Source organism: Plodia interpunctella, chromosome 5 (assembly GCF_027563975.2).
Source record: "Plodia interpunctella isolate USDA-ARS_2022_Savannah chromosome 5, ilPloInte3.2, whole genome shotgun sequence".
NCBI lineage: Eukaryota > Metazoa > Arthropoda > Insecta > Lepidoptera > Pyralidae > Plodia > Plodia interpunctella.
In genome coordinates, this window is record NC_071298.1 from 3271075 (window position 1) to 3292162 (window position 21088).

At 33.4% G+C, this 21088-nt stretch overlaps 2 protein-coding genes across 6 annotated transcripts; one reads left to right on the plus strand and one right to left on the minus strand.

Moving 5' to 3' along the window:
• Positions 1 to 1238: 1238 nt before the first annotated feature.
• Positions 1239 to 20262, minus strand: LOC128670267 (protein takeout-like). Its single transcript, XM_053745802.1, has 5 exons — positions 20104 to 20262; positions 16351 to 16442; positions 5484 to 5632; positions 4358 to 4491; positions 1239 to 2630 (listed from the first exon to the last, which is right to left on the minus strand). Exons 1-5 carry the CDS (start codon positions 20243 to 20245, stop codon positions 2332 to 2334), a joined length of 816 nt encoding a protein of 271 aa, XP_053601777.1. The 5' UTR covers positions 20246 to 20262; the 3' UTR covers positions 1239 to 2331.
• On the plus strand, positions 7529 to 17929 carry LOC128670262 (sporozoite surface protein 2-like). 5 transcript variants are annotated; one of them, XM_053745793.1, is made up of 5 exons: positions 7529 to 7656; positions 8384 to 9265; positions 11622 to 14162; positions 14409 to 14561; positions 15215 to 17929. In XM_053745793.1, exons 3-4 carry the CDS (start codon positions 11786 to 11788, stop codon positions 14423 to 14425), a joined length of 2394 nt encoding a protein of 797 aa, XP_053601768.1. In that variant the 5' UTR covers positions 7529 to 7656; positions 8384 to 9265; positions 11622 to 11785; the 3' UTR covers positions 14426 to 14561; positions 15215 to 17929. The 5 variants fall into 5 exon arrangements, with proteins under 5 accessions (XP_053601768.1, XP_053601769.1, XP_053601767.1 ...); XM_053745794.1 differs by lacking the exon at positions 11622 to 14162; XM_053745792.1 differs by lacking the exons at positions 14409 to 14561; positions 15215 to 17929 and having other exon boundaries at positions 8384 to 8540; positions 8592 to 9265; positions 11622 to 14402.
• Positions 20263 to 21088: the final 826 nt, after the last annotated feature.

Sequence of the window (21088 nt, forward strand, 5' to 3'; positions counted from 1 at the left end):
AAAGCTGGATTAGAGAATGTGAAATCAATAACAATAAAACGTTGGACGTCGAAAAATAAATATTTAAATAATTGTTTGAATTTATTTCTATATTTAACATCATTTGCGTCATAACGTTGATGTGTTTTGGTGTATTTCGCCTGGGATTACTCACTACTATCATTATGCAAATTTATTTATTGGATTCCTGATTACCTATTTCTCTATTAATAGTGGAACCATTATACTAATTCATTAAATTATCTTGATCATTAAATTATTCTCTATATCTAATTGTTTTTATTAGTTATCACTGTATCAATTTTTGTCTCGGACCAAAGAAGAGGTCTATCAACTAATCGTACCCGGATTCTAGAACCTGCGTCATATTTTTTGTTGGAAATTTTTTAGTACATTGAAATGAAGGACTTCAACAATTTTTATGTCGGCTCCACACTGTCGTCGAACTGTTTGCCAAACTTTGACGTATTCGGTATACATTGCTGGTTTTTCATTGCGGTTAATAAAAGTCGTTATACAAATTACGCAATATATCTGAGTTCGGTTCAGTGTTTGCCGCCGAGTGATTAATAAACACCAGCATAAAGAGTTACAATAATGACAATGACTAACGTTTTGACACTGAATATGTCCAATACAATTTTTTGCCCAAATTCTAATGCTGCTCGCGAATGATTTTGTTTACAGCAATTAAAAACCAGCAATGTATGCCGAATCCGTCGAAGTTCTTGCTGCTGCTTGCTGACGAACAACGCCATCTTTTGGAAATACATGTAATTACAGAACAAACAATTCATAAATAATGAAGCAAATAAAGAGCAATGCTTGGATACTATACTTTGAAGTAAAGACATTTAGAAAATTCGCTGTATTCAAATAAATATTTAAAATAATTTATATACAGATATGTATATCTAGAGTCTGCCATAATGGAAGACAGTGACAAATACAGTTGAGAAATTGTTTCCCAAATTAAACAATGAAATGGTTTAGGTTTAAGATATATATATATATAATGTTCAGAAGAAATAATTGTGAGCTATCCTTTTGTATTTCTAAAGTTAGTTCTTTAAAAAAGTGCTTCTTGAGTAATGTTGATTGGAAGTGCCCACTTTCAATAAAGTTTTTATAAATTAAGGTCTGTGGTCCATTTTGAATATTTTTTCTACTTGTTTTTCAGCTTAAACTTATAAATTAAATGCAGAAGTTATTGGGAAATTCAATTAATGAAACAAATGTTACTTTATAAACTTATTTTGTATTCAAACAAAGTTTCCTAATTAGAATATCGATAAGATTCTATTTACACAAAGCAAATGGATGAAAATGGTCTACAAAAGATCAATGTATAAATATTTTTACTATTATATATACGTTTTATATAATAAGTTTCTGAAAGCCCGTTTTAAAAATAAGGCATACGTGTCAAAATCAAAAGATAAAGTTGTCATAATGTCAGAAAATATGTCGATTTCAAATTGACAATTTTATTACTTCTATGGCTACATGAAAATTTATTGATATTATGTACAATTGAATTTATTTTAATTATGGCCATAATGATTAAAAAATATATTCCTATTTCTAACAAAATTGATGAATAAAACTTAACAATGGGGCTTGAAAAATTAATTCTTTCAATCTGTTACCATTGATTAGCATTGCCTGTGAATAATCAGTACTTAATATGAAACAATTCCATAAACGAAAAAATATACCTCTATTAAGAATAAAAACAAAATAATAATAACACTGGTTACTTGGAGTGTGTTGCGCCAGTTAACTTTGATGTTAACTTTAACATGCGCAAAAAACGTAAAATACGCCATTTTGTTTAAACGATGGCTGCGCGTAGGTTCCAGTTAACGTCAAAGTTGACTGGTGTAACTCACCTTTAGTGTATTCAAAAAAATAATAATTTGGTATTTTTTTCTTCATATTCCTGATTTTTTTACAATATAATATAAGCAATAAAAACATGCAAAGTATTAAGTAATTGTAACTTGTAAAACTTCATGTTAATACTGAATATTTTATATTCAATATTTTTAATAATATTAGAAATTTGTATTAAAAATAAAAGTAGGTCATGGATTCGTTTATAAAAATAAAGTAGTTACTAAGAAAAATTATTACAATGTAAAAGCTTTTGAGCATAAGCCTTACCACGAAAATCCTATAAAATTTCAATGGATATTAACATATTACTATCACATTTATTTGAATTCGCTTAGACACTTGACACATTTGACCACTGATCATCCACTGTTATTATTCAAGTCCAAATAATCACTCACTAACTTACGGCTATAATACAATTCCTTATATTAGCTAGGGAAACAATTCTTTATATGTGAACTTGGATGTTATTTTGTTTGCCATTTCTGTAAAGAGTTCCCCAAGGCTCCTTTCTAGGACCGGTCTTATTTCTTCTAGGAAAACTTGGGAATTTTCGTTGATAACTCTGTTGGTGGCCGGCCCCAGGACTGGATCGCCGTCGAACAAGTTGGTCAGGTAGATGGAAGACTGGCCGACACGAAGCTTGACTCTGAAGGGATCAAACTGCAGGTATTCATGCTCGCCTCGCTTTTCCTTGTGACCCCTCATGGTGACATTGCATGCATAGTCCTCTGTAAATTACAAAACATTAAAAAATTACGAAACAATGTCATTATAATCAAATTCGAGAAATGACGGCTCTATTAGACATTAAGAAATAGGCATCCTAAGTTGGTAATAATATCAATATAATTACTTATGGATGATTGATCATCCAGTCGATAATTTTCAACCCCTACTAGGTATATAATTTTTCTTCCATATGACGTCCACATTTTAAACTGCAGCTAGCAATGATTAGTATTACCTGTTCTAATTGCGATAGCTGAGTACATAATGGACTAATTTTCAGAAGACAAAAGGCTGTACCTAATGTAAACAATTATATAAGAAACGGAACATTCGAATGCTGATTCGACTCATTATGCAAATCTGTGTTTTACATAATTTTGTAATTTGAAGGGAACAAATTCCGTCCGTGGTTACACTTGCAAATAGATTTATTACCATTAATCACATGTTATTAAGCTATAATATATTCAGTTATGTCTGAATTGAGATATGAGGAGCACTTAAATTGCTATATTACACAACACAATGGTTGATAAGAATATATCCGCCATCTATATGTATTACACAATTTCTTTTTAAATAACTAAGTTTACTCAAGGTAAAACACATCTGGTCAAGGTCGGTATCTTTCTCAGTTTAATTTATATACCTAATCAGATTTTTGCAGTGGTAATTTCCTTAAATAGGTACCTAAGTGTGATATATGCATGCAAATTATCTTATTATATGTGCGTATATTTCACATTTTTCGTTTATACATTGCTGTATGTTGTAAATTGCTGGTTTTATTTCTTTATTGTGTTTTTATTCCGTTTATTTCGTATATTATACAATATTTCTGCACGTAATATTAAATATCGATTAGAAATTTATTTGTAAAAACAATTGTGTTTTCTTTCCCTTCAAATCCATACAGATCGAATGTTACAACTGTAGTGTTTGTGTTACGTAAGTAATATTTTAGTAGTAAGTCTGTAACTCGCGTATTGACCGCAATGTCGACAGTATGATGCCACAGTCCACTAGACGCAATACTGGAATGCTGCTACACTGCCCCACTCGTCTGTGACCAGAGGTGGGTAAACGCTGATCAAAAATGGCCTTTTATTCATTCAAGACTTGTTTTTTTTATAACATGGCTACAAACGACGTGGCAAATACCTTGAGTCATTTATGCGAAGTTTCTAGTTAATATCAATACTTCTAAAATATAGACTTTATACACGTCGTGTCCACTGTAACAAATACGGAAAACTTCTTACAACTACCTTTTTTGTATTTATATAGCTTTGTTACACCCTGTATAAGGGCGCCATTACATTTACCAAATTCTTTCTTTCTATTCGAGCGTTAACACGCATTGTCAACACTAGTGTCAGATTTTATTCAAGTCGCCTAAGTTATTCACCAAATTAATGGTCCAATATTATGTTAATTTCTTTCATAATGGCATGTCACCAGGAAGGGATACTAGTTATATATTAGACCAAGAATCAGATAAGTTTGACGACGCCCTAAATAAACGGACAATACTCAACAGCAGGACCGTTGGACACATACAAAGAAACGGTTATTACGTTACGGTTACGGTTAAATATTTGTGTTCACGGATACAAATATTCGCCCGCGCTCATCTAAGCCAGGACCTCCAGATAGCGGACGAGCGTGGTGACCACTACGACACGGAGGTCGCCTTAAACTGTATCTACCATATAGCAATACTAACTAAAGGAGCCTGTGATGTTCCCCCTGCCCTGGAGCCGCAGCAGGAGCACCTGGATGTCCATCTTGTATTTACCGGCGAAATCCAGTTTCGGCAGCAACAGCTTGAAGTCGAACCGGTTCTTGTTCAAGTCCGACCTGGAAAATACAATATATAAATATTAATGGTTTTGTTATGCATACTCGTATGATATGCATGCTTAAAACTAATTTTACAAATAGCAATCTTCTTGTTCTTATATTTGAACTATTGTATACTATAGCAGTTTTGACGAATAGTTCGCCATGGCCATCGTCATTCTGTGTTCACTGCAACGCCAAATAATAATGAGAGTATAAAAACTAAATTAAAAATTTAACCGGCTTCGAAGTTGCTGTCATCGTCTTAACTGCTGGAAAATAGCTGACGGTTTCCAAACAGCTAAACGCACATTTACCAAACATGGATAAGAACACTCTCGATTAAATTCCCTTGCAAATAAAATAATAGATCGTAATCGATTCAGCCGTTCGGCTGTTAATATGCCACGGACAGACACAGATACACAGACTCGTTAAACTTATAACTCCCCTATTGTATTAGGGGGTAAATTGGCTCTTCAGCAACAACCAATCCCCTCTGCCAGGCACTGGGATTAAGAAAGATGAGCCATGGCTAGATATGAAAATGAACCAAAGGATACAGTCTGAGAAAAAAACACAATATTATGAGTGTTTATTTTAAAATTAAACTTGACCAAGATTATTATGAGATCTTATCTCACGGCTAGTATGACATAACAATGTAAAGTTATCACTCTGAATTACGAGTGGAACCAACCAAGACGTGCTCGGAATAAATCTACTAAACTTCAAGGTTAGCATTATTGCTTTTTTATAGGGTGGCAAACGAGCAAGGAGGTCACTTGGTGGTAATCAACGCTGTCCAGAAACTATACTGCAGTATCAGGGGCATCACAGGAGCGTTTCAATATAAATAAATATACATACACTGCTAAATGGTAAATCTTAATTTCAACCTCTTCGAATGCAAAACATGTAGCGCAATTATTTAAATTAGTAAAAGTGTACCAGAAAAGAGATTTTTGTATTTGAGAAAGCGATTTTTTAATTTCAATTAATGGACTTACTTAAGTTCCTGTATGATGAAGTTGCTGGGGCCACGCACTTTGACATCGTTGACGACAGCCGTCAGCTTGGCCCCCTGCGGCCCGCGGGCCAACGCAATCTGGCCAAGACTGAGCGGCTCTATGCCGGGCACGTCTAACTCGGGAATCCCCTGGAAATGCCAACCGTAATCCTTCATTACCTTTTCAACCTTTACAGCTCATAAGTAATAACAGCATTCCCCAGCAGACAATATAAACTTCATAATTTTTACGCGATTTCTGAGCTTTGGGCCTTCAGAGCTGATCCACTAACTGATCTAATAGTCCGAGAGGAAGTCCGAGGATTAGAGAGAGTTACGTAGTATAAGTATTAAGATAGAAGAAAGATATTTCAATAATTTAATTCATTTTAAGATATCCATGCTAAATGCAAATGTAGGAGTCTAAATAACAATGACTGAGGAAGCAAATCCGTGCATTAAATCGGATTTCCAATTTCACGTATGCATGGAAAAGGAAATCTAATTACAGATAATTTAACGAATCCGCAATGATCTTTAGGCTGCGCGTCTTGGGCAATACGTGACAATGACATACTTTCGAATCGAGTAAATATTTTCATTGCTCCTGTAATGCCGACAGCCACTCGACTGAAGGTCGACATGAGATTTCGCATATCTTAAATGTCTTTGCCAGCTCTTGTCGATTGTGGAAATGTAATTGATCCCTGACTTGTAAATTACAGGAATCTAAGCAAATTTCGAATCTTAATTTGAAGAAGTTTGATGAACTTCTATACACCTATTAGAGCATAGAAGTTGGAAGTATGGAACGCTTTTCCGACTTACAACAACTACCATTAAAACTTTGGGACGACACCATGGTAATCCGCCGTGTTCAGAACACGTTTCACAATGGGCGCCTGCTTAAATGGCACACCTATTAATATTTTTTGAGAAAAAAATACAGTAAACATGTATAACAATGTAACAACATTATGTTAAAAATTTATAGAATACCTAAGGTGTTACTGATGTTATATCTCTTTAGAATAAGATGAGTTGTTGTCGCAAGTCGCTTTCACAGTAATATCGCGCATCCCGGTATTGTAGAATGGTTATTTTATAACAGCCGACCAGGATTATTCCCTAAATACCAGATCTGTCCGACCGATTTCGGTCATGGCGACTACTTCTACTCCCAGTCGTTGTTCTGGCGTTCATGCGCTCGTATATGACTTTAACGTTACAAGTTCGTGCAAATTGAGAGCCCGTAAGTATACTATTCGCATAGTTGTATTATTATGGCAGCAGATGGCTGTCTTTAGCTGGTCCCGTTTATTATAAAGATCAACTTTACGCTGATCATTCAAATCACTTGGCTAATCACCATTTTCCGCGATTTTGATCTCTAAGCCGCAAATCCATTGAAAGGGTTTAGTTTGCATTATACATGCGTGATATGAAGCAGTGTTAATTCTGTATCGAAGTTTCATTACGTACCAATATGACCGGTTAGTCCGTTCACCCTAATTTAGGGCCCAAGGACCAACTTGCGCAATGTTGTCTCACCTAGGTATTTAGCGCTTATATATATATATATATATATATATATATATATATATATATATATATATATATATATATATATATATATATATATATATATATATATATATATATATATATATATATATATATATATATATATATATATATATATATATATATATTTGATGTCGATAGCTTATGTAATAATGACAAAACGAGTCTATAGCTTAAAGTAAGTTTGATTTTTTTATGAATAACGGGGATAATTTATGTAACTTTTAATTTTGTAGGAGTATCAAAAGTAGGTGAATAGACAAATAAATCAAACAGCTTATAAAATATGTCTAAATACAGAAACTCTTATCATTTATGAGTCGAACGAATATTTCATACGTGAATACAAACAAAAAAAATACAAACTTTACGATATATTTCGAAAAACACGTGTTCCACTAGGACTTATCACCACAACAAAAAAATACGTGCTTAATTTTCATTGATAAAACCTTAATGACACTATTTTGCTTGTACTATCAGAACATGAAACTATGTATATATATTAGTGCAGGTGTGTGAAGGACGTTTATTTGTGCAACATGGGGTGGTATCAGGTGGTTGTGTTGGTGTGTGTGTGCGTGACACAGGTATTGTAACCATCATTACAATGAATTAAATCCATTACTGGACACTTTAATACGCTATGCATTTAGATTTGATTTTTATTTATTGAATTAGATCCTTAAATTATGGTTCAATAAATTTGAGACTAATGAAAGATATTTATACTAGCGGCCTGTACCGAAACCATAATAAATTATGAAAAGATGGCCCTCTGAATGAACCGGCAGAATACAATCTCATTTAGACAAGTCCAAAAACAATTATGTTGTGTTAAGTAAAATATTTAGTTTTTATGGAGTTAATGACAGTGATGTGTATTATTCTCATGGATTTAATAAGTACTACTTATCATTAGAGTTATATGTCTTTGATTATTTGTCCAAAAATAATAATTTCTATGCAAACTGGCAAAAAGTGATTCTATTTTTACTTTTACAAAAAATAAAATACTCCGTATGTATAAACATATGATGGACGTGGTTATGCATTAGAATTGTATTTTATTTAATGTTAAATATAAGATATTAAATATATCTGTTGGTAATTTGATTTCAAGACGATGAACGAAATTATATGCTGCTAAAGAATTATTTTTTTTTGTGTAATGCGATATCTAAAAATACCAGTACGATCAAGGTGTTTTTATATATTTGTATCAGAATTATATACGCATAATAATTAACCATAAAACATAATTATGAATGAAAGATAATAACATCATCAGTAAATCTATATTTTTATTGTTTTTAGTTTGAGTCATATCACGCTCGTGTATTTCTGGAAAATGATTCGTTAATCAGAAAAGCAAGATCACACTCACCACAAGCTGAAACTAATGAAGACCTGGCATTAGAGCCAGTACAATACAATGTTGCCACAGAACAAGAATGTACAACATGCAGCACAGGTAAGAGAATACGTAGAGAGGCAACAAGCGGTCCAAATAATAAAGGAAAAGGGAAAAAAATTGTAACCACAATTACAATTTCACCTCATAGCCAATTACCACCGCTAAGAATTAATGTTATACACAATTTGACTGAACCTAAAAGCACTGGCCCAAAGTCTAACAATACGAAACCAAAAACACCAAGTACTAACGCAACTGCTCCAGGCCATAATACAACAACGCCCTCTTCAGAAAGTCCGTCGCCTAATCAAAGTCCAAAACCGCCTCCTAATTCAGGGCCGGGAAATGATACCAACTCACAACCACCAAGTTCTAATGCTACAAACCATTCTACGTCACCACCGAAACAAAATACAACGGGATTGGAGCCTTCTAAAAATTCAAGTAAACCACCAGAGCCATCAAGTTCTCAAGCTGACACTACAAATTCATCTGCTTCAAGTAGCGGTGATGGATCCCAAGCAACTGCTACTACATCTACAGCCAAAAATGCATCTAGTAGTGATACTAATGCCCCTGAATCTAATCAAAATCCAAATCAAACACCACAACCATCAAGCACTAATACTACAGAATCAAAAGATCCTCCAACAGAACCAACTAATGACACACCTAATAAACCGAAAACGCCACAAGACTCTCCATCTCCATCAAATCAAAATGAACCAGAAGATCAAAATAAACCAAACAACACGCAAAATTCTCCACAAAATAAAACTTCGGTGAGTACTAATAATAATACTACCAACTAATTAATTACACACCTAATTCTATTTGTTGCTATTTCTGTGCAATATTTTTTTTCTGTGCAATAAAGTGTTTACAAACGAATTAATGATACTATCTGTAGTAACTTATCCTGAAAATATATCAGTGAGTCAAAATAAATCAGGAATTGCGTATTCATCTAATTTTGAAACATCAAAAACTGCTAACAATTTCAGGTTTTCAAATACAATTGACATCTATACTCAAATACTTTATCTTTAATAAATACATCAAGTGATATATAAAACTACCAAAATTAGCAACAAGAATAGCTCTCACGAAGATAAACCCGAAAATGCATTAAGAACTCAGTTAATAAGTACAAATATAGCAAGTAATAAATTTAAAAATAGCAGTGGAAAATTCACGAAATGGTGGACATAATAACACCAATTTTACCAATAAGCTAACACAAATAGCTAATATAACAGACTTAAATGCCATTACATTTGCAAAGAATTCATCAGTTTATAATCTCACCCAAATTGCTTCATATATCAAGTTTAGAAAGAATAAATAACGATGAAGCTAATTACAGCATTTTACACAATTCGGAATGTAATTGAATAATTCCGCTGTCACACATTATAATTCCTAACGAAACTATGGCTTCACTAATGGATGAATTGAATATAACCCAAACAATTGAAAGTAAAGCAGGACCGTAATCTAAAAGCAATTTGCTTCATATTAATATTAGATTGTCTGAAATAACAAATAATACCTTATCCACATCGACTTATATACCAACTTTCCATTAAATAGAACCTACTACAAAGTATACATGCAGTAAAACTAAATGAAAATCATACACATCTATTTACGTTAACACCAAATGAAACTATGATATCATCAAAAAATCAGGTAAAGGAAACAAATTTACCTTAAAAATAATGCGGTTCTACAGAGAGTAATAAAGCTAAATCAAACTTAACGACATTAAAATTAACAATGCCGCCCTCAATTCCCTGTCAACTTCGATTTTAAATAAAGAACCAACAATAGAAAATATAAAACATGTAAAATTTAGCTTTTTGAACAACTCAAGTAAACCAAGAAACAATAAAAAAATGGTGTTTCTTGAACGTATATAAATACCTTATTCCAATTCATGTTCATTTGAAATAACAAATAATACATCTTCGTCAACAATGAAACTGATTTCTACGAACACGAATCTACTACCGAGAGCAGCAATCAAAATGGTTACACAAAACCAAATGAAAAAGATAATACAAATCTACAACCAAATACTACAACAATAAATCGAACTATGACATTTAATGAAACAAATCTAGCTGAAAATAAACTAACGCCACGACTAATGTCTATAGAAAAATATAATAATAACGTGTTAACTTCAGCTTCAGAACCAAGTCAAGAAATTATGTCTACTAGTGCATCAATTAATACCTCAAAACCGAATAATACAAATGAGCCCATAATGCGTGGATTAAATGGCACAAATATAGCAGAAAATATGAAAACATCGCACCATCGCAGCAATATTACATTATCGCGGTTTACAAATAAAGGGTCATTAACTTTAACTATTAAGGCAAATATCACAAATGTTATGATGATATATTAAATCATAAAAGTCGACACAATTTTACAAAGCATTACGATTATCAACAAAACAAACAACAATATAAAGAACAAAACAACATCTGTCAAAAATATTACCGATAAACAACTAATAAGCCACGTGTCGAATGATACTAAATCCCCACCAGGATTATCCGAACCTCAAAACAGCCTTATGAAATGTACTCGTATCAATCAATTCAGGTGCAATCAAAACACATTGTAACAGCAGCTCTTAAAAAAATAGAAGTAACTAATTATAACAAAAATAATACATTAATAAACCCGAAAAGATTTAATATATAAAACTCAGATTTAATATATAATAAACTATATCAGAATTTTCACTAAATAATTTGCATACCGTAGCACAAAATTCTTCTTCAAAATTGAATAAAACTTACCTCCAAACAGCTCACCAAAACTCACCAGTTAATATTGTTCACAATACAATTGAAAAAATAATAAAAAAAGATACATGTATATCAGAAACCAATAACAGCGATATACAGAAAATATCAAATAATGATAATATATATTCAGATAACAATTTTCAGGAAGTAAAAGATTCAAGTGATATTTTGCGAAATTCGACAGCGGTACAAAATATCACAAACACAATTTCGAATCGTCCTGATACAGAAACAGCAAGTAATACAACTCATCATCAAAAAGACTCATCGAAAGAAACATCCACTGAAGCAATTTCTGAAACTTTTTCAGACCTAACAAACGTCACTTCTAGCAATTATACTGTATCAAATACAAATTTCACCATCAACGGATCTCACATACCAATAGCGCTCACAGAAACTAAAAATATTACTACTCAAACATTCTCAATATCCGAATCAGCAGAAAATTCTACTTCCATATCTTTCGACGGAATGGTATTTAACGCAACAAATGTCACCAATACTAGAAATATGCATGGAAGCGCTGCCTCAGACGCAGTAATTACCGAAACGTTTGTAGTAACCACTGAAGTAAAAAAGATCAATGGATCAACTTCTAATATCAGCGCAATAGCCAATAATAAAACGGACGAATTTTCTCCTACTACAGTCATTAATGCAACAAAAACAATTGTCACGGTCAAAGAAACAGTCACCGAATCATTTTCTAATGATACTGCTATCTCGTATAATGAAACGTTATTATCTTCCAATAAAACCGATTCTTCTAACAACAACAGTACAGGAGTAATGACGTCATCTGTAGATAATGCAGAGGTTCTTACAATGACAAGTACATTAACATCTGAGCAAGATACCATTACGGAGTCGGAGCCCGATAGTGGAAAAAACAGGAATGACACGTTTGGACCACAAACAATCACTATGCATGTAAATATGTCAACAGTCGTAGACACGGTATCGGAGTCAAATTCTAGCGCTACCGCATTAGCGTATGATTCCAACACATCAAACAATGGCACAGACGACTTTTCTGCAGCATCAGCCACTGCGTCAAGTGTCACAGAAACATATCAAGCATCAACTGGAAATTTCGCCATCTTAGAATCCAATAACACGTCCCAAGATGCTCCTACCAAATCTGTATTGGAAACTGGATCTTACAACGCCAGTCAAGATTATATAAGTAAAGGTAATGCCAATGCTTCATCAGAGAGTTTTGGCAAAAATGCGACTGCTATTGCTGTTGCCAGAGCAGATTCAGCTATTATTAAAGTATTTGATAAAGAAACCGAAAACATTAGTAGAGAAAACCCACAAAGCAACAGCCCAAAAGCTCTGCCAGTGACTGATAATCATAAAAATGAACAAAATACATCAGGAACTCCTATTGTGAACATATCAAGTATTGAAAATAAATCAGCAAGTACGCTAGACATGAAATTACCAGCAAACGAAACAAATACTAAACCAATTGACACTTTGAACACAAGTAATAATAAAAATTTTGTGAACAATGTTACGGTACCATATCTGTTAAGTTCGAATGAAACAAATCAACTTGGCAATTTTTCACTAATCAATGGTACCATACACAATAAGTTATCGCCAGCCCTAGAACCAAATACAACTATCAATGATGGTGCCAAATCAACTAATAATTCATCATGTATTCCAAAAATTTCGCAACAAGAACACTTCGGCATGGTTCCAAATGAAGTCAGACATCAAACGAACAAGTTGTCAACCCTAAACATGACAAAAAATGCCACTAGCACAATAGGAACTGATTCTAAAGTAAATGCTGCCAATATCACAAATAATTCGAGTAAACATTTGGATTACAATGATACTATTATCGGAACAACCAATATAAAATTAAACAACGATTTACCTAAATCCAACGTAAATCATTCAACCCATGAATCTTTCGCTGAAGTGATTTCTGAATATTCTTCGGGTCCAAAATTGGTTACTACTAGTAATTATACTATATCCCATGTCAACTCAACTATCAACGGATCACACATTCCAATAGCGCTCACAGAAACTAAAAATATTACTACTCAAACATTATCAATATCCGAATCAGCAGCAAATGCTACTTCCATATCTTTCGACGGAATAGTATTTAATGCAACAAATGGCACCAATTCTAAAGGAAATATGCATGGAAGCGCTGCCTCAGACGCAGTAATTACCGAAACGTTTGTAGTGACCACTGAAGTAGAAAAGATCAATGGATCAACTTCTAATGTCAACGCAATGACCAATAATAAAACGGACGATTTTTCTCCCACTACAGCCATTAATGCAACAAAAACAATTGTCACGGTCAAAGAAATAGTCACCGAATCATTTTCTAATGACACTGCCATCTCGTATAATGAAACGTTACCATCTTCCAATAAAACCGACTCTTCTAACAACAACAGTACAGGAGTAATGATGTCATCTGTAGATAATGCAGAGGTTCTTACAATGACAAGTACATTAACATCTGAGCAAGATACCATTATGGAATCGCAGCCCGATAGTGGAAAAAACAGGAATGACACGTTTGGACCACAAACAGTCACTATGCAAGCAAATATGTCAACAGTCGTAGACACGATATCGGAGTCAAATTCTAGCGCTACCGCATTATCGTATGATTCTAACGCATCAAACAATGGCACAGACGATTTTTCTGCAGCATCAGCCACTGCGTCAAGTGTCACAGAAACATATCAAGCATCAACTGGAAATTTTGCCATCTTAGAATCCAATGACACATCCCAAGATGCTCCTACCAAATCTGTATTGGAAACTGGATCTTACAACGCCAGTCAAGAATATATAAGTGAAGGTAGTGCCAATGCTTCATCAGAGAGTTTTGGCAAAAATGCAACTGCTATTGCTGTTGCCAGAGCAGATCCAGCTGTTATTAAAGTATTTGATAAAGAAAGCGAAAACATTAGTAGAGAAAACCCACAAAGTAACAGCTGAAAAGCTTTGCCAGTGACTGATAATTATGATAATGAACAAAATAAAACCGATTGGCACCTCAGATAAAAACAAAGGCAACAAAAGTAAAGAAATTATTATATTACAGAATCCAGTGACTACTAACGATATTTATCAACACAGCAACTCTTTAATAAATAATAATACTACATACATTACATTTTGAGAAAGAATGAGAAAACACATACACACCAGATAAGTAACACTCACTTCAAATCTGCAGCTCATCACGTTACAACAGGTGATATAGTATAATTCTTTAAAATAATATTTTAGAGATAAATTTCATCATGCAATAGAGATAAAGTTACAAAATGCAAAATTTAGTTCGTTTGTTTGCTACCTCTATCTACTCAACCCACCTTCTTGAAATTTTCATACATGTAATTTGAAGTACGAAGAAAAACATTTCATCTAGGAAAAAAGCTCCCGCTTTTCCCGCGAGAGCAATTACTCTCGCGGATAAAGCCGCGGGCAAAAACTAGTGTTGAAATAAAACTGGAGAGCTAATTTCCAACCGATATTAATTTTGTAACAGAATTTATTTATAATAATTAAATTATTCGACAAAATAATTTAATTCATTAAACAATATAATTATATTGTTTAATGAATTATATTATTTTGTAAACAATATAATTAGATTGTTTAATGAATTAAATTATTTTGTCTAATAAATTAAAATATTTTGTTGAATACATTTAATTAATATGTTAAATAAATTTAAAGTTAGCAGTCCAGAAAAAGGGTTTCGTTTTAGTAGTTTTAAATTTTTTTATATTTTTCTTACTAATGCAAGTCAAGCTAAATTATTTAGGGAGAATTTCATTTTGCAACTAAAATTATCTATAATTTTAGTTTCAATATATCAGTAAAATTGGTTATACTTTACAGGTCCAGCGAGTTATAGAACTACGACTCCCCAGATCACAATCAATAATTATACAATTGAAACAGTAAATTTACCCATAAATGAATCTTCAACACCAATTGTGCTCACAAAATCAGAAAATGAAACGACTAAAATATTTACTATATCTGGATCAGAAGCAAACGTCACTTCAATCTCTATTGATGAAGTCACTTTCAATAAAACTAATATGACTAATGTTTCGAAGATCTTAGATAAAAATACAGAATCGAATTCTGACATCACTGAAACTTTTGTTGTCACAAGTGAAATAGAAAAGATAAATGGGTCTCTGACAAAATCAGAAGATAGCGCTTACCACGAAAATGGTGCTAATATATCAGAGGCAGAATATTCAGCAATCGTTTTTAATGGAACTCTTGAACTTATAGCTGTTGAAGAAATTATTAAGGATTCGTATTCAAACAGCACTGCTATTTCTGCAAAAAATGTTGAAGGAGATATAACAACAAATAGTAACAGATCTAGTAATTTTGTTGCTGATGATTGAAACTTATAAAATAACTACCGAAAACAATACCATCACAGATTCAATGCAATCTCTGTAATCAGGGACGGCATAAATTCATATGAGGCTTCTTCTGCGACAATGCACATAACAGAGACGAAATCCTTAAATACAACGAGAAAATCCGTAAGTGAAACCAATGCACACGCCTCTTCGGAAATTGTTGGTGTAAATGCAAACGCAGAAGCTTTAGCAAAAGCAACTCCAGTCTCAGTTGAAACAGGACACAGAGTGAAGATGTTAATGGTGAAAACCCAACTACAAAATCAGATAAAAAATCATTAGATAATGAAATGACGAAGACGTCACAAACAATAATTAAATTGTTTTTAATAACACCTTAAATATACATTTTGTTATTGTATAGAGATTTGTTTACTATTTATTAAAGAATATAATGACACAAATATAAAAGTACAACTTCTTTATGATCCTAAAGATATTAAAAAGTGCAAACAAACTCAGACTCAACAAGTCAGATTCCTTCAAGTTTTTATGAAAGTGTTTTGTTATCATTATCTTCTTTACGGTTGTGCTATTACTAACTCTGCTGGAGTGATTATTCAAGTTTCAAGATTAGAAGTTATTTACCGCTATCATCTTGGGCCGCAGCTCGTCGACCGAGTTCATGATGCATTTGTCCACGTTCGGGTCATTGCGCTGGCAGACTTTGATGTATGGCGCTGAAAAGACAACATTCAAACTTTAAACAAGGTTTTTACAAAAATGACATGTTTGATGTAATTTTTGCTTAGAAAAATGAGATTTTTGGTTATGAATAAAGTTTTCAAAGTTTCTGAGCAAAATAAACAATGCATGAAAAGTATGTTTGGTCTACAACCCCTGCGCATTTTTATATTTTCGCTGTACAGTCAACAGCACATCGACCAACTGATATTCATTGCAAACTCTCCGCTATTACCGCACGATAGAAGTTCATGCTGGATAACTTTATGTGCTGTTGACTGTACTTATGGCTAATGGGCAAAAATTAACCTCTGAGGTGCAAAACAGACACACATTTCAAGATAAATACCAGCAAAAGAAAACATCATTCGAATTGCTAGTAAGTAAATACTTATACAACCTGAACTGCCGGCCGGCATACGCTAACTAAGCCGGTGCATCGAGCAAGCACAGTCACGTGCATGCGTTGCATCAGCTGCAACACTCACGTTTCGTCGCGTTTCACTGGTTAGAGGTCGCCGTCATTTAAATACGCTTTTAGGATAAACATATACCTACTGTAACTGCATAAAAATAAGAGAAACAATTATTTATATACACAGATCCCTGAGATTCCACCGCTGTATGAGGCTTGCGGAGCAGGGATTTTCAAAGTATAAATATGTCAACATATACAATTGCTTTTTGGAAGAAGACAGTATTAACCTAGGTTTCTGTTCAATCATTTTTCAAAAATGTTCACTCACTTCAAATACATGCGGTTTCGTTTCTACGTACAAAATGCCATTCGCATATATTTGTTAGTTTATTCGCGTTTGGAATATTAGTTTTGAATATTATCGCTATCGAAAGTGCACTTAGTCTATTATTATGATATACAAATATTATACAGTAAAAAAATTGTATTCAATTTCGTTACCTAAGAAAACCCTGATGCCGCGTAATCTAATAAAATTGGCCTATACATGCTGTCGATCTACTGCTGAAAAGAGTGTCGCTGCTGACAAAAGCTTGTCAAGAAGTAAAATATTAAAATTGACCAAACATTGTATAACGAACGTATTGTGTTGTATGCTCACATCTAAATTTATTTTTCAGTTGGTCATTTTACCGTACTATAATCCTGCCCTATTTGAAACTGGTATTGGAAGCCGGTGCGTTAAGTTATGTCATTCAGGCGATTATAACATCGACTGCAGAATTCTAGACCTTAGGCTATACACGGCTATATACTCACACGTATTTTCCTATGTGATAAAATGCTTAACTGTCAGTTCATTTCATTTTGAATTATTTTTAAATTCCTGTCTGTCCAGGTTTTTATATTTATCATTGTCACCTTAAAACTAGACACAGGGCAGAGTGACTGCCTACAATTATAGTTGATTTACTTATAAATACATAAGTATTAACTTATTATTAAGTTAAACGTAAATAACATTCCTATTAAGTATAATTAAATAATATATACTTCCTTCCAAAATCGTTTTATTTTGCTCGTTTGAAATTATTAATGAATTTATATTATTTATTAAGAACGAGCGTACTTAAATTATAGTCGATCCTATGCACTGCCTAATGTGCCAAGTGAAAGGAACTGATTCTTCAGAAAAAATAGATCTGAAATTTTATGCTTGGAATTTACTAGATACACACACATATACGTACTAACCTTCACCATAATATGAGTATTCATTCTAGACCTTAATCTTGATTAAGTGAAATCACTAGAAGTGGTGAACTGCACACCGAAGGTTATGCACACGTTGCGTAGGAAAAATTACGTATTTTTATCAAAATACTTGGAGTATTTTTTTTACAAAATTCTTTGATAAAGCCGAGCAGAACATTCTAGCTGATTTACTGAAAAAATCGTGAAGTATTTATAATGAAATATTTCATCAGGCAAAGAAGTTCTAACTGAAAATATTAATTACAATACAATTTGTCGTGTTCCGTTTTTCGATAATGAATAATTTAGACAAAAATATTTCGCACTTTTGGCACTGGGACTTGGACCTTATACTGATTTGCGATTCAATTCGAATGAAAGTAATATTAAATAAATATTATAAATTGAACTGGTGTCTCTTTTTCCAAAACTAGCTAAGCCTAAACACTTCCTTCCATTTGGATTCACGGTCTTAATCCATGTGTACTATAAGATACTTTTATTCTTCCAACTAAAAAAATATTTTTGCCTGAATCCATAAAGGAGCAGATCCAACCGAGACAGCCATGTTATTATTTAATGCCAATTGTCTCCATTTCAAATAATTTATTCAGAAACTAGACCTTCAAAGGCTGTCATATTCAAAATTAAATATCATTTACCAAAACTACAAGCTAGTTGCATTTCGGAACGACCACTTTCATTCATCACTCAAGCCAACCATCTTCTTTGTTCATCCACTTTGAGGACCATATTAGTCTTGTCTCCAACCAGTAATATTTTCAGATTTTCCTGAGCATTTTGTTAGTTTATTTTATACTAGCTTTCAGCCTTCGGCTTCGGCTTCGCTCGCGATTATTACGTCCGTCATTCATAACTAAATTTTGTCAATATCTCTTGTTCTAAGCAACGTGTTTTTTAGTATTCTTTCTAAACAACGTATCGCCGTGAAATCTAAAACATATTTTTACGTTAGCCCATCTGCTGTACAACTGTGAAAACGGCATCAAATTACATAAACTAGTTTTTATGCGATGCGTGAACAAACATACAGACAGATAATAGAAAGACAGACATACAAACTAAAAATATTGTTTTGGTTTCTAGTCCCAAAAAGATCCCCACATTTATCTATCCTTCCATGTTTATTTAGCTTTTCTTTAACAATTTAGAATGTTGTCGGACTGAGTTAAGAAACGTACAATTATTGAAATATCAAACAGCAATTGAAAGACAATTTTCCACGTTCATTTACACTACACAGAATCAGCATCAGTATCGCAATAACTGAGAATGTGCAACCCAACGTATGCGCAACCTGTGGCTAATCGCGATGAATTCGTAGATATGTTATTGTATGTTGTCATAAGAAGTTGGATATTCGTATGTTCCTGTTTTATTTACTTTGATTGAACACCTGAGCGGGTATTTCTTGATTGGAAATTTCTTGAAAAAAATTGCGATCACAGAGTAGACATTCGAAACTTCCCGATTGAAGTATGATTAATGATTTAGTTTTCGCACAAAGAGCAAATTATACGTTTATTTTCAACAGTTAATTGTGAACCTGTTTAGCCCAACCCAGTCAGGCGGCCCTTACATCAAAAATTAATCATGTGTTACCTATTCTTCGATTGAGATTTGGTAGCATTGGTACACACACCAACATTGCATTGTTACAAATACGTAATCAACTGAACTAAATATTCCGTAAAAGTGATAATAATTATACATTGCTTCTACTATATCCATACACAATTTTGTCTTTCACGCGCTTTTAAAAACTTTAATATAACATGGCTCAATAAAAACGAAAATCTTCAAATCCGAAAAAAACAAATCACAAAATAAGGACGCTGCGAGAGTCTTTCTTCTTCGTGCTAAGATTTTACAAACTTCAATATAACATTGCTACAAAGGGTCGAAATTTCCACATCAGAATCCACATAACACTGCGAACAAAACACAGTTGTGCCCAAACTTACGTATATCTGCGGCGGCGAAGTGCAGCGCGAGCAGGAGAGCAGTGGTCGTCAACATGTTGTTGCACAAGCGTCGCATGCGCAGCCAAACCCGGCCAGCCGACTCGCGAGGTGGACGGCCACTGACAGGTCGGAGCGCCCACATCTACTCGCCCGAGGTGGCTAAGGACACACGTGAATGCATCAGCCCTATTCTGGAGGGTAACGTCAGCATCCTATTTATGCCAATTTCCATAATTGGCTGAAAAACTTAAACAGCCTTCCGTAAGGTTAAGCGCGAAAAAACTCTTCAATCTTTCGTCATAAGAGCATTAATGGGGTACAAATTTCATAGCATATTAATATAGCAGAAAAGTAATCTGTCTAATGTCTGTGAAGTGCATGAGAAAATATTTAAGTATCACTTTCAGCATTGGCCTTACCTTCTCACCTACTTAAATCACACAATTAGGTATTGTAGTAAATATTAGCTACGATATCAAAAGAATTGCTGTTCACAAAAATACACTTACAAATACACTACATCTTGAAAGCTAAGAACCACTGAAATCTCAACTAAAACTCTAGATTAATTGTAATTATAGTATAGGTTATTGTGCCCAATTAAAATTGGACACGAAACATAATAATAAAGAAGATAAAAATTAATTTTGCATTTTGCATTAAAGTCAGGTCATGTAAGTTGTATAAGAGATATTCTATCAAGTTTCAAAAACTTTGTACGTCAAAACTAATCAAAGTATATTCTGAGGGTGATTTGCCCCGCCAGATTTGACGCTAACTTTAACGGGCGCGAAAAACGCAAAGAACGTCAATTTGACTACTCGTCGGCGCGCCGGTTAAAATCAACGTCGAGTTCACAATCTTTCACATCGTAGTAATAATTAATTTAATGACATCTAACAGGAAATGACTGGGACATGGTGTGATGAACGTAATCAATTAAAATTTCAGAATTATCCGTAACTGGGTCACGTTTTCACTGAGT

Excerpts from the sequence above, each read along its gene's own strand:
- LOC128670267 (XM_053745802.1), bottom strand. The coding sequence starts at position 20,245 with ATGTGGGCGCTCCGACCTGTCAGTGGCCGTCCACCTCGCGAGTCGGCT. Across the intron at positions 16,443-20,103 it reads CTTCGCCGCCGCAGATATAC|CGCCATACATCAAAGTCTGC; the intron begins GTAAGTTTGGGC and ends TTGTCTTTTCAG. Across the intron at positions 5,633-16,350 it reads TGCGGCCCAAGATGATAGCG|GGGATTCCCGAGTTAGACGT; the intron begins GTAAATAACTTC and ends TGGCATTTCCAG.
- LOC128670262 (XM_053745791.1), top strand. The coding sequence starts at position 11,786 with ATGGTATTTAACGCAACAAATGTCACCAATACTAGAAATATGCATGGA.